Below are 14,700 nucleotides of genomic sequence, written 5' to 3'. Positions count from 1 at the left end.
ATTACCAACCGAATACTCATCTTAGCATTTGATCGGTTATATATTATATATAAATATAAATATGAGAGCGTTGTAGAAAAGATTTCTAATTCAAACAAAAACTTTATTTCGTCGCCTCAATTGGAGGAGTCCATTTTCTCTTTACCTTTTGTTTATTGGGAGCTACGAAAAGCTGATTCTTCTCCAAACTATGGTTATGGAAGTGGAATCTAGTTTCTCCTTGGATTCTTTTAGTGAGAATTTCGAAGATTCAAGAATTATATCCGTTTATTGTATATCTTGCGGTCTGAAACAATTTTAAGTATTTTTATTTAAAAATAAATACAAACAATACCTGACAAAAACTAACAGCATGATGTACGATGAACAGACACGATTTATGGATCCCAGGATCCTCACCAAAAGGATACGGAGAGGATCCTGTTGGGTGGAAGTGGAGAGAGGATCCTTGCTGGATCCTCTTTTTGAGGATCCTTGCTGGATCCTCTTTTTGAGGATCCTTGCTGGATTCTCTTTGTGAGAATCCCGGGGATCCTCCAATCGCATTTATTTATCGTACATCGTGTAGTTAATTTTCGTCAGGTACTGTTTATATTCAATTTTAAATAAAAAAAATTTATAATGATTTATAACCGCACGATATACGATGAACATATATGATTTGAAGATTTTTAGGATCTTCACAAAAAGAATCCGACGAGGACCTTCACTAAAGCGGAGAGTGGGTCTCTAACTGCATATGTTGGAAAATGCAGCTTGAGAAAAGGTGATCACTTCAAAAGCTTTCTACCAGCTGAACAAATGAGGCATAATATTCATGACGGGTTGGACGCTGCAATTCGCTACTCATAGCACATGTTTAGGCTTTCCAACTGAGTGTGGTAATGATGATTATTATAGAAGAACAATTGTTGAATTTGTCTTTAGGACCGGCACTGAGGGTAATTGTAATAGGCGGCTGCCTAAACTCCCGATCAAGGGGGCTCTGAAAAAAGAATCTATTTATGATAAATAGAAGACAAGCCGATGCAATTGTGTTCTTTTCTTTGGTAACCAAATTTCTTTAGGTTCAAATATGTATAAACATGTCCAAAAATATGTTTTCTTTGTTCCGAATCCATCATATTATTTTAGATGATATTAATAAAATAGAGTAACATCGATAAGAAATAAATTCATCATCTGTGACATTTACCTATTCCACGCTTCATCCAAATAATCATGAGAATAAAAAAATAAACCAATAAAAGCATAGAAAGCAAGTATATTTCTTTCTGGGTTGATTTCCAACCTAACCTATAAACCCTAGGTGCCAGACTCTGAGTCTTAAGACTTCGTCGTAATGTTGCTCTCACTCAACGGCCCCTTTTAATAACTCGCCTGGGTTCACAAAAATCTTAGGGCCAACATTGTAAGTCATGGATCAATGAAAATATTGAATATCAAACTCAAAAAGAAATCATGACTGTTCTTTACTATTGCTAGTTAGAAAATGTTAAGGATGCAATGTGGTTTTTCAGTTCTTCCTCCAATATCTTAATGAAAGTTTTGTGCATATGATATGTGTTGCCATATCTTTGTTGATCCATTGTCAATTAAATTGTCAATTTGAATTATTTGTTCCTAAACAACCACATATTTCATAAGATGAGTCAATCATATGGATGTAGCCCATTACTCATAAAATTCTAATTCACCATGCTCTTAGTATGGAACTGTGATGAACGTAACCTTCTTTTCCGCAAAACTAATCAATGTTAATGGCACAAAAATCACTCTTCTTAGCATGTAACTGGAATGAATGTAACCTTCTCTTATGCAAAACCAATCAATGTCAATAGCACAAAAATCACTCTCTTGTTACTTATCCATTACATGTGAAGCTTGTGTTAGATGGGTAATTTATATTCTGATCGCAAAAGAAAATCTCTCTAATAAATAGAAAAACACATGTTTCAAATTTTTTAATTTCTTTGCCTTTTCCTTTTCATTAATGCCACATGTTTAGGCTTTCGAACAGAATTTGTTGCCATGGTGATTATTATAGAAGAATAATTGTTGAAGAAGTCATGGATCAATGACAATATTGAATATCAAACTCGAAAAGAAAACATTATTATTCTTTAACCATTGCTAGTTAGAACATGTTAATGATACAATGTGGTTTTTAGTTCTTCCTCCAATATCTTAGTGAATTTTAGTACGCATGCTATCTGCGGTCATATCTTTGCTGATCCATTTTCAATTAAATTATCAATTGGAGTTATTTCTTTCTTAAACAAGCACATATTTCATGAGATGAGTTGATTGCATGTATGGAGCCCATTACTCATAAAATTCTAATTCACCATGCTATTGGCATGAAATTAGAATGACCATGACCTTTTCTTCCACAAACCCAATCAATCTCAATGGAACGAAAAACACTGATACAAATTCATCACGTGTGAAGCTTGTGTTATATATGTAACTCACATTTTTAACACGTAACAAACATTAGTTTAGTAAATAACACTATTGAAGCTGATTGCAAAAGCTTCAAAAGAAAATCTCTCCAGTAAATACATAAGAACACATGTTTCAAAATTTTAGCTTGCCTTTTCCGTTTATTGACTGGGAGTTGACTAATTCACCGACAGTCAAATTACCATATGCTTTCATTTCATGTCAAATTCACCACAATATTTTTTTCTCATGCCAAATGGGGCATGAAATGATACACATTTTTGTAAAGCAAACGAGGGTAAATATGTAATTTCAAGACCACCATGCACAAATTAAACCCACTTTTGCGCGGCTTTTTTAGCAGAGAGCTTGCGTGTTTTATGACAAAATTATTATTCTCTGTACGGGGGGCTGACAGAAGTGTCTAGCAATACTGGTGTCCACCGTCCTGCGTACCCTCTTGAATTTCGAGCTCTTCCCACTTCCCGCAAAAATCCAAAACCCAACACTTCGACAAACACGGAAGCTCTCCCATTAAATTAAAAATTAAATCATCCAAATCGTTTTATCAAACAAAATCAAAGCAAAAGGCAGTTCATTTAATGAAACTTTTTTAAAAGGGAAATGATGGTAATGCATCAATTTATTGCTCACGGTTAAAGCACTTGGCACTGTTCCCAAACAGTGCTCTCACTCGCTCCTCTCTCTGCACATTTTTTGCTTTTCAGGGTTGCAGGGTTTTTAGCTGGATGCCCTTTCTCTTTCTCCACATTTGGAGATTTGGGGTTTTTGAGGGGCTTCAGTTGGAGAGAGATGCACCTGGATCTTCTAGGATTTTGATGGGTGATGATCTAGCTTTTGGGTACTAAAGGTTTAAACTTTTCAGTATTTTGGGCTTTATAGGAGTTGGAATTTTGTGGTACTTTTTATGCACTTTGTTCTTCTGGGATTTGCTTTTTACTGTAGTGCAGCTCAAACATATGGGGTTTGAGTAGTGCAGTGGAGAAAATGGACAAATCTTGTTGAACTTTTTTTGGATGATTTGGGGTCCTTTTTTGGTGGGTTTTGCGTAATGTGCTTCCAGGAACTGCAAAATGTTGGAGAAATCTGCTAATCTTTAAGCAAGTTTTGTGGGTTCTGATCTCTCTGGCTTTTTGGGGAGTCTATTTTAGCAAAGGTGATTTCTTGATCTGTATTTTCTTGCAAATGAAACTTGGATTGTTAGATCTTCTGCTTAGATCTAGGGTTTCTTGCTCATTGTATTCTGGCTCAGAAGGGTTTTGAGAAGTAAGAGTTAAAAAATATCTGCACTTTTTCTGCTGGTAGATCTCACTGTGCCTTCAGTGTATAAAGACCTTGGAACAAAAAGAGTTATTAGTTGGCAAAGTTTCTTCCTTTGTTGGTGTTATTTTCGAGTTTCGAATTGCTGATTACGAAAGAGAGATTTATAAGTTGGCGCGGTAGAAGAAGACCCAATTTGTTAAGGAAGTTGTGATTTATGGATTTCTTCAAAGTTAAGAAGTTTAGGAAAGCACACAAACCAGACCCGGAAAATGTGTCAGAGGACAATCCTGTGCCACAGCCGGAGGAACCCAGCAAGGAGAATAGTGGTGATGCTTTTGGTAAGTCGGCCAATGCTGATTCTGTGGCAGAAGCTGAGGACGATGATGATGATTTCATAACGGAGGAGGTCAAGCGGAGGTTAAAAGAATTGAGAAGGAATAGCTTCATGGTGTTGATTCCGGAAGAAGAGTCATTTCCCGAAGATGAAGAAGAAGAAGAAGAAGAGCAGGCCGGTGAAACAAGCTCTAACGAGTGGAGGGATGTAGAAGCAGAAGGCCGGCAATGGTGGTGTGGCTTTGGTGCTGTATATGACAAGTACTGGGAGAGGATGTTGTTCTTTGAACGGATGAGTGCGCAGCATCTTAATGGAACTGGTAAGCGCTGAAATTTGTTCAAATTTGTTACCTTTTCAAATTAAAGCATACTTTTAGCTTTAGGACTCTACTTCTTTTTGACTGGCTGTTTGAACTTGAAATGTTTCATCTTTATACGGATCTACCTGCATGAAATACATATGAAGTTTCCACTTCATTGGTAAAATAGAAAAGGAAAGAAACATTCTATGTGCCCAACAAGCCATATGGGAGGTTAGAATAAGTAAAGATACGAGGAGATGTATGCATTGTTGAAATAGATGTGAATCTGATTTAAGCTTGGTCTCTTTCAAATAATTGGCAGAGAGTTGAATTTTCAGACAAACGTGGATAGCTCAAATTTATAGAAACTTGATTCAGTTAAGTTCTAGGTATACGAGCAGTTTGAAAGTACGTAAGCTGATGTTTCTGAAGCTAGTTGGTCTGCAAATGAAACAATACATTTGTCTATATGTTGTTTCCTGACCTCCAGGGGTTAGGTTACTGCAGAGCGATAGTCTCTGTAGATTTTTTTTGGTTTTTCTTTTTGGTACAAACAGATTATTTAAATCGTCAATGCAAATAAATGTTGTCTTACAGGCATCCAAACCCCTACGACCCCATCACCGCGAACAGCATCTAAGAAGCTTACCTCCCCTTTTCGCTGTCTTTCTTTGAAGAAGATTGAAGAGCCTGATGAGGAAACTGAGCACCTTCAACAGCCAGAAAATGATCCGTTCCAGGATATTGAGACATCATATGTAGGTCAACTTTGCTTGTCTTGGGAGGCACTGCACTGTCAGTACACTCAACTAAACCAGCTAATCGCTTGCCAACCTGAAAATCCCAACAGTTACAACCACAGTGCTCAACAGTTTCAACAGTTCCAGGTTTTACTACAAAGGTATATCGAAAATGAACCTTTTGAGGAGGGCCACAGGGCTGAAATTTATGCTCGCACACAAAGGCTTCTTCCTAATTTACTGCGGGTGCCTAATATACAAGGTAAGCTTCTTGTCAGTATAAAAAGTTTAGGATCAAGAATTTGATGTCTACTAAAGTTGTAAGTTCAGTTACGAGCAATGAAATTAGAAGCCTTGTTTCATTTATTACCATATTCATATGTACTAATTCCCCAGCTTTCTAATATTAGTAAGACCTATTGGTAAATTTCATTGTTTATGATGTTAATAGCTTTGGTGTCATGAATTTGTTCAGGTCCAATTCAAAAAGGAAAGGAGGAAGAATTAGATTCGGTGGTCCATGCTCCTGACCTCATCAAGATTATTGAAACCTCAATCCTCACTTTCCAGCTTTTCCTGAAGATGGATAAGAAAAAACCAAGCTCTGTTCTTAACTTGTTTGGGAATCAAAACCAGGCTGCCACCCCACTTCAGCAGATTCAATCTTCTCTCGAGAAGGTAGTTTTTCTAGCATATCTTTTCTTTCGTCTTTCCACCGTAGCATCTTTATGCAAGTTATAACAAAGTCTTATAATAAAAGTGGTCTTGTTGATTACATTCGTGTTAATTTCAAATTTTATTACTTTTTACCTGCTGAAGAGTGGAGCCTTATTCTTACTTGTGTGAGTTTCTTCATAATTTCTTTTCTGGGGATTTTGTGTGCATGTGCTTATAACATGCATAAAACATTTGGACTACTAGACTCGAATAATAGAATTCTTTCTCTAATTTTCTGTATCCCATAACTGTTGTGGTTTGGGTACTGATAGATCTTCTAAAGAAATGACTTCCAGTGTGTTTCGGATTCAAAATTTCTGTAGATATTTTCTAGTTTGTTCGGAACGCCTAGATAGACTGGCTAACTTGTTTAAGTTATGCTTCATTTGATAAATTTGAATAATCTGTCTTAATAATGATGTCAAGCTGGTGTTCTGAACCTCAATATTATGCTGTTGTCGAGAATGCAATGTGAACTATTTGAAGGTGCAAGCATTTTCCGTTAGGGTTGAAGCATAAAGGTCATGTTTTATATGTGTGCTACCCTTGGATTACTATAACTATTATTTCTTTTCAAATGATCATATTATGTCGTGAAACTTGTCTGTTTGTGCTTCAGAAATGGATAAAGTTAAAGGAACTGCAAAAAAAGAGGAAAGGTTGGAAGAAGAAATCGTGGCCGCAGTTGCAAGAAGATGTTCAGCTTTTGTTTAGCCTGATTGACGCCAAGGTTTTGTCGAGAACCCTCCGAATGGTGAGAATAAGCAAAGAGCAGCTGTTTTGGTGCGAGGAGAAGATGAAAAAACTCGATTTGGTAGATGGAAAGTTGTGGAGAGACCCGTCTCCTACCCTTTTCCCTTGTCCATAGCCCTTCGGAATGAACTAATTAAGCATGTGTATTCCTTCGATGGTTAGCAGCAGACTAAGCCCTCTCTGTCTGGCTTCTCATTCAGTTTCTCTTTTGTATGGTGGAAGGAGTTTTATCCTCTGGAGACTAAGAAAACTGACTTAATGTACGATCTACTATCGATGTATGAAAGTTAAGAGGAACTTTCCTTTTGCCATTGAGACTGTCGAGGAGCCTCGGTCGGTTTTACTATATGAAGAAAAAAGTTGTTCAAACTATTTTCAGCAACTGTAGTATGTTATCATTTGGTCACTAAATTAGTGTCTACCTTGCATTTCTTTCAGTAGGCATGTGAGTGTGAGCATTCATGGTTTGTACTAACAAAAACCAGATTTCTATGAACTACATGGTTATTGGGGCTAAAAGCACATTTCACACCGTCAAAGTTTTTCGAGTCAGTTTCAAAATGAGCCACGAGGTTTCAATTTTCTGATATTTCATATATACTTTTTGACTCATAAGAAGGGTATCCGTTGTTAAGAGTCTTAAGACTTTTGGGTGCATTGCCAAAGCCATTGGTCCACAAGATGTCCTCGCAACTCTACTGAACAATCTCAAAGTGCAAGAGCGTGTCCACACCACGGTGTCAATTGCGATAGTAGCTGAAATCTGATCTCCTTTTGCAGTTCTTCCAGCACTGATGAACGAGGATGGCGTTCCAGAGCTTAATGCTGTGGCTGCTCGGGCTTATGGATGGATCTGCTGTTTATGTAAGAAGCACGTTTAGTATTTTTCGCCTTTTGGTTGCTGAAGTTTATCTGCATCTCTATAAAGACTATCATTTGGTTGCAGGATTCTGCATTGTTTTCAATTTTTTTCTGGGATTCTAGCATGTCATTTGTTTGTTACTAAAATAGTGTTGCTTGAAAATTGTGTGCTACTTGAATTTAGGCCAGTGAGCATCTGCCGATCGTCGTTTGTACTAATAAGAACCAAATGTCCCTTACGGAAAAATAATTATTCATGAAGTGCACCGAAATCTTTTGAGATAAAATCATAAGCCTTGATTGGTCCTACTCTTTTATCTTGAGCGAAGTTAAAGGACATGAGCCCTAAAAATTAGATCATCTATAACTTGAACTTGAAGCTTTGTTGTTAAAGCCAATACACATAATCGTTAGAAATTTGGAAAATGAAAGCTGTCACACTAGCCAATCTAATATCCGATGGGAAATGCCAAGGAGACTCTTTCAAAGTAGACTATTCATGGACTCTCCGCCACTTCATGTTTTTTTATTTTTTATATATATTTTTTATACAATTCTCTTATTAACATTATAAAACATTGTACCAAAAACGTAAGGCAGCAGAGAGTCTACTCCTTAGCATTTCTCACATCCTAGTACTGGGGTCAGGGGCTTACAATTTTGTTTATGTATCCAAGGTCTCGAGTTTGATTTTTTCTCTTACAATGTGTTGGTAGAGAAAAAAAAATATTTTTTTTAAAATATTTTTTATTTTATTTTTTGTAACAAACGATATTATATACACTAAGGGAAGGAGGTGAGCTTAGCCTCATAATGTGGTTCAAATTCGCTTTTGATGAGAATCGAACCTAAGACATCTCACTTTCAAGTGAAGAGGAATACTACTAGAGAAAAAAAAAATCTTGTTATTGAAAAAAAAAACCACTTAAAATTAATAAACTAAACTCTACATTGCTTTAGCAGAAGCCAATATTCTCATGTGACCAATTCACTGCGTGTCAATGATCGGATACATGAGACTTTCCCGTTTTCGGATGACCTAAAAATTCGCTACTAATTGAACCGTAACATAACTGGAACTGAATCTCACTATTTGCAAATTCTCATAAGTTGCTGCCTTCCATAGTTCCATGTATTTGCTAAGGGGTATGGGTGTAATTTCATAAAGAGCATTAGCTGTTGACTAAGATCCACGAATGGTCCCATAATTACCATTAGACCATCTCAAACTTATGGGATAAAACTTAAAATATAAATTTTAAAATCTCCCAAACCATCTCTAACAATTGGTTTGACAAAACTAAAAAATAAAAAAAAATAAAAAAATAAAAAACCTCCAACCATTGGGCTAAAATAAGCCTTGGGGAGAAAATATATGTTTGTGCTAGATTCCTCCTAGAAATTAAGCCTAGATTAAATTATTTTAGACCCATCAAACTATCATATTTCAAACATTTGTTTTGTTTTTTTACTTTAATTTAACGACTGTGATCAAATGAGATCAAATCTAACAAAATACCTATATATTTGTATGATTTTTAATTACTTATCAGAATTTAAATATTTTTAAATTAAAATGTTCATAAAAATATATTAGGATAATCTACATAAATTTTATTTTAAAAAGAACTACTGAAAAAAAAAAGAGGCTAAAATAATTATTTAATAACTTTGGGTTAAATTTTAAGCCATAACCATTGGATGAGAAAAACAGTTTCTAGGTTATGACTTAAATTTTTAAACTTTATCCCCAAGGGTTGGAGATGTCTTATATGATTAATGTTTAGAGTTACAAAACTACCCACACAAATGGCTTAGCTTAGCAAGTGCTTCATGTGGATGCAAATTTCCGCCTTCTTCTTCTTAGACAAAATTGCACCTACAAAACAATTACTATCTTAGGTCAAGGCCAAGAGCCTCATGTGCCCACGATGAATTGGAATTTGGGACCTCCAATTCCCAAGTTTAAATTCCATGTACATAGGTGTCATTTCCCAATTTCTATGATTGAGAGCTTAAAAATAAAAAATTCCGTATTCAATTCCATTGTTTTTTTAGGCTAACCAAACAAGAAAATTCACAAATTCTAGAAAATAAAATCCTGTCAATTCAATTTCCGTCATTTTAAAATTCCTTGGGAATCTTAAATTTCTTCATCCAAACATAGTGTTAGAGAATTTTGCAAGAGGATTCAACTTAGGTTTTTGGAGAAAATGAGGTGGTATTTATAGGGGTGCGGCAGGCCCTTCTGGGAGAGATGAGAACCGGCCACTTTAGTGGTTTTTTGGGTGTAATTTACAACTACTTAGCTAATTAATAAATTAATTGAGTGATAAATAAATTAATTAGCTAATTAATATCATTTTGGAGAAATAATTTGGGAGTTACCTTGTGAGAGAGATTTGATGAGGATGAACGAAATAGATTTTGAATAAATACCTATTTTGATCACTTTTGACCTTGATTGTCCGTTGCTTACGCATAGCAGATTCGGTGTGCATCGAGGGTAATTTTGTCCCTTTATACCCTAGAATCCACGTGTTGCCTCCATATTTTTCTCGATTATTTTTTGCTCCATAAATGCTCCTACACCTGTTAGCCTGCTCGCAGAAAAGGGCAGCAAGTGTAGAGATCTTCAACTTTGATGCAGATTTCCACTTGGACTTAGAATTAGATTCTTCTAGGAAAGGGAAATAAATCGCCTCTAAAGCCTACTTAGGCCTACCTTAAGTAGGGGATTAAATCAACTTCGAAGGGCAATTATTTATCCCTACAAGAAAGAGAGAAAACTAGAGGATATTTGTTCATTTCCCCTAGCACTCTTCTTTGCTTGCATGTGCAAAGAACTGTATTCTGTTGATATCTTTGTTTTCTCGGCGCTGCACCGATGTAAGAAAAACTTAATTTTCCTTGTTTTCTTCTTGGGTGGTGCTGCCATGGGGCAGCCGTTGGGATGGTGCGGCACGTCGGTTGGCAGGGGCTAGGAGTCGGCTTGGCATGGGCCAAGGAAGAGGTATAGCAAGGGCCATTTACTTATGCTGCTCGGCTTGACTGAAGCCAAGGACTAACTCGGCATGGGCTGAGGAAGTGGCGTGGCATGGGCCACGATTTGGGCTACCACGTCTGGGCTGCTTGCCAAAAATGAGGAAACTGCTTAAGTTTGATTTCTCAGCTGCCGTAGATGAAGCAGTCAACAATGGAGTTGCTGAAGATGAAGTGTCGGATGAGCGAACTGTTGGGTGCAAAGTAGCTGCTGCCCCCTAACCATTTGTTGCTTAGGTGGTTTTCAAGCATTCGATCTTCTGAGCTATGTGGCATTTTTGCACTGGAGAGCTTACCCAGATCGGTGTCAAGGAATTAGTTTACCCTCTCGCACTGGAGAGCTTACCCATATGGGTGTCGGGGAATTGGTTTACACTCGCACTAGAGAGTAATTAGTTTATCCTCTCGCACTAGAGAGCAGACCCTTTTGGGTATTAGGAAATTGGTTTACCCTCTCGCACTGGAAAGAAATTAGTTTATCTTCTCGCACTGGAGAGCAGACCCTTTTGGGTGTCGAGGGATTGGTTTACCCTCTCGCACTGGAGAGTAATTAGTTTATCTTCTCGCACTAGAGAGCAAACCTAGATAGGGGTTTGAGCAGTTGTTGTAGACAGCAGTTGAGCCAGGCTTATGAATAACTTCTTGAATCTTCATTAAGAATAAAGAAATGAATCAACTTTGCTGGAAGGTTGAAATTGCATATCAAACTGAATAACCATTGGCTTGCGAAGCCTTGTTCATCGAGTTGCTTGAGACTTCGAACTTATTTGGAAAAACCCTAACAGGGTTCAGGGCGTGATGGAGACTTCCCTTACTTGTGCAGGCCGTATCGTTGACCTGTCAAGATACTCGTTACACTGACCTCATTTTTCAGCTTCTCAAGGTACTACTTCTACTTTAGGCAGCCGTTGGTAGTGTGGCTCAGTCTTTGATGGAATACGCAATACTCTGTATGATCCAGCCTGGTAAGATGCCTTTCATGGATGGCGGCAGTTCAAACCAAGTTTCGATCTTGAGCTTACGGAAAATTTGGTTGATGGGAACTGTGAACTTGGTGAATGTTTCGGGCGATGAGTCTTCTCTAGTCGGGGAACGTTCCATGCGCTTATTTTTCGACTCGTTTTTATTAAACTGCTTGGCCTCGTCCCATAATGCATGCTTTCCCGCCAAATTGAGTGACTGATTCTCTCCATTCGTCGTGCTGCTTACTCCGATGTGAGGTAAAAAATGTTTCTTGTGAGCCTAGTTGTGAATGAACACTTCGCCTGGAAGGTTGTCCATGTTGATAATCAGAGTGTGGCCTCAACTGTGAACGTATGCTCGTCTGCGAGCTTGATCGATAGTGCACGCTCATACGCTCGCTAAGACGAGAGTATACACTACGCCGATGACCCAGGCGGGAGCGTAAACTGCTAGAACGCTCAGATCGTGGCTGGTTGAGGGGTTGTTTGCAGGGACGCTGCTAGAGAAGTTCATCATCTGCCCTTGTCATGCTTTGGGACACCTCGTTTAGGGCACGTTGCACCTCGGTGCGCTGCAAAAGCTGATTCACCAAGGTTGTCTGCTGTGCGAGGGCACTTGTCAACTCTAAGACTTGTCGAGACAAATGTGGTTCACCATTCGGGTTAGAAGAGCTTGGACGGTATGCGTCTCCTTGAATAGTGGAAGTGTAATGGACTCTGGGTGCGAGATTTGAGTTGGGAAACTTCAAATCTGTGGAAAAATGGTGTGAAAATGCCCTCGGTCCAAACGTTGGTCTAGAAATATGAATCTAGGATTGTTGAACCAGTCTTGGACCAGTCGGGATCGCCTAGTGAGCCACGGGAATGGATTGGGTTGTGCAAGTGGGTCGTGCCACGTGTTGGGCGCGTGGGCGTAGTGCGGTGCTGGGAGTGCATTGGATCTGGGCCTAGGGAATGGTTAGCGTAGCTTGGGCTTGCGATGCATCTTGGACAGCGGTTTGGGCTTGGCTCGGCTGCCTTGCGACGTGGGCTACAGATTAGGCTATTTGTGTAGCTGCTACTAGCGCTTAGGCCTTGGCTTGGTCCTGGGTTTGGGTTGCTGTAGTGGTAGCGCATAAGGCCATGGTCTGTTGCCATGGAGCTGGCCCACTCCTCACTACCACGGTGGTACTTGTGGCTTCCAAAATTGCTCCTCTTGTCGTTGCATTGAGCCTTATGGATCGTTGTGGTGGGGCTACATCGCAATCTCCATCACTTGATCCGGATCTTTGAATGTAGGAAGTTTCGTTCGTTGTGGTTTCCAAATTTCTTATCATTGTATTTTTCTTTTACGTTTATTCAAAGAATTTTATAAAAAATTATAGGAAGTAGAACATACGAAAAATCTACAAATGAACGAGAAATTAGAAACGTTGAATGCGAGAGTCTTCTTCGAGCGTGTGAACCAAATTCTAAATGAAAGCACTAATTTGTGGATGCAAATTTCCGCATTCTTCTTCTTGGACAAAATTGCACTTACAAAACAATTAACACTTTAGGTCAAGGCCAAAAGCCTCACGTGCCTATGATGAATGGGGGAGACTTTGGCTGAAGAATATTCGATGTCAAAGTTAGAATTTCAAGGGAAAAGTGTTTAGAGAATTTAGAGAATTTTGCAAGAGGATTTAACTTAGGTTTTTGGAGAAAATGAGATGGTATTTACAGGGGTGTGGCTAGCCATTTTGGGAAAGATGGGAACCGGCCACTATTGTGGTTTTTTGGTGTAATTTACAATTAATTAGCTAATTAATAAATTAATTGAGTGATAAATAAATAAATTAGCTAATTAATATAATTTAGGAGAAATAATTTGAGAGTTACCTTGTGAGGGAGATTTGATGAGGATGAATGAAATATGTTTTGAATAAATACCTATTTTGATCACTTTTGATCTTGATTGTCCGCTGCTTGTGCGTAGAAGCTTCGGTGTGCTTCGAGGGTAATTTTGTCTTTTTCTACCTTAGAATCCACGTGTCGCCTTCATATTTTTTGCGATTATTTTTTGCTCCACAATTTCTAATGATATAAGGGTAAAACTGTCTTTAAACGACATTTATTAATTATCATTTTGGTTGAGAGCAAAAATTGTTATTTAACTACAAGGATGATTGCGTAAGATTATAATAGTAGGTGAAAAAAATTAATATAATAATAATCAGTAGAAAGTGAGGATGCTAACGAAACATGAAGGTGACAGTTTTCCTCCCGAAGTAGCCAAGTGGATTGTCCTACAAATAGCCAAGTGTGGAGAGGTGAGAGCATCTTCAATGGTACCTTTTTTAATTTGACAAGGAATGTATACCCTCCTACTTTGGTGCCCTTCTGCTTTCTATAATTATAGTTAAATTGCGTCAACATTTTATATTATTTTTTTTTATAAAGACAATAAGACAAAAATGAATAGTAATATAAAATGTTGACATGATTTAACCATGACCACACAAATAGGAAGACACCGAAAATAGAAGGAGAGACAATCTTTGTCTTTTTTAATTCTCTAGATTTATGAGCTCTTAGAGGTTTATTTTATTTTACTTTTTATCTTACATAGAGTACGGTGATTGAAGATGAATTATTCCAAATTTTATATATTTTAGCTAGAATCTCATTCAGAGAACCCAATAGAGGTGCTTTGATGAGAAGAGTTGTGTGGAGTTTTCAAATAAAAACTTCATATAATGAACAACTTAATTTTGTATCGAATTCACCATTTACGAGATTTAAACCTAAGATATCTCATTTCCAAGTAAAAATGAATATCATCAGATTGTAGTACTGAGGAGTCACAATTAACTTTATTTATAAAGAACATAAACAAAGCCATTGATGCTTCAAGTCTCATAGCTAGTAACTTCTCAAGAAATATGAATCAAAATCCAAGTAAATGCCCAACAAATGCCCAACAAATTTTGGGCATATTCCTATGACACATTCAAATGCATCCAATCACTCCCTCAATTCTTTCAAAACCCAACAAAAGTCAACAACAACTAGGTTGCCACGTGGTTGAAAACTTTTGCTTGGACAAACCTCGACTCACCACGTGTCGTCTGGACGAAATTACCCCTATGCAAAGCATCATATTAGGACATTAATCTATTTCCGGCCAAAAAACATGGGCATTTATGTCATTTTATCACATGCATAACCAGAATAAACTCTAATTTTCTTTGAACGACACTGAAAAAGCAAAAAGAAAAAGAAAAACATTTAAATATTAAA

The 14,700-nt window shown here is 37.6% G+C and overlaps 1 protein-coding gene across 5 annotated transcripts; it reads left to right on the top strand.

Moving 5' to 3' along the window:
• Positions 1–2,874: 2,874 nt before the first annotated feature.
• Positions 2,875–7,011, top strand: LOC103967667. 5 transcript variants are annotated; one of them, XM_048572567.1, is made up of 6 exons: positions 2,875–3,622; positions 3,772–3,794; positions 3,888–4,382; positions 4,962–5,366; positions 5,580–5,782; positions 6,441–7,011. In XM_048572567.1, the coding sequence occupies exons 3-6, from the start codon at positions 3,944–3,946 to the stop codon at positions 6,687–6,689; spliced, it is 1,296 nt and encodes a 431-aa protein (XP_048428524.1). In that variant the 5' UTR covers positions 2,875–3,622; positions 3,772–3,794; positions 3,888–3,943; the 3' UTR covers positions 6,690–7,011. The 5 variants fall into 5 exon arrangements, with proteins under 5 accessions (XP_048428524.1, XP_048428523.1, XP_009379223.1 ...); XM_048572566.1 differs by having other exon boundaries at positions 2,875–3,075; positions 3,174–4,382; XM_009380948.3 differs by having other exon boundaries at positions 3,772–4,382.
• Positions 7,012–14,700: the final 7,689 nt, after the last annotated feature.

Source organism: the organism of the source record quoted next, unplaced genomic scaffold, assembly GCF_019419815.1.
Source record: "Pyrus x bretschneideri cultivar Hongxiangsu unplaced genomic scaffold, Pyrus_bretschneideri_v1 Contig61, whole genome shotgun sequence".
In the NCBI taxonomy this organism is placed as follows: Eukaryota; Viridiplantae; Streptophyta; class Magnoliopsida; order Rosales; family Rosaceae; genus Pyrus; species Pyrus x bretschneideri.
The sequence above is the reverse complement of the archived record's forward strand: the minus strand, read 5'-3'. Positions and strand labels throughout refer to the sequence as shown.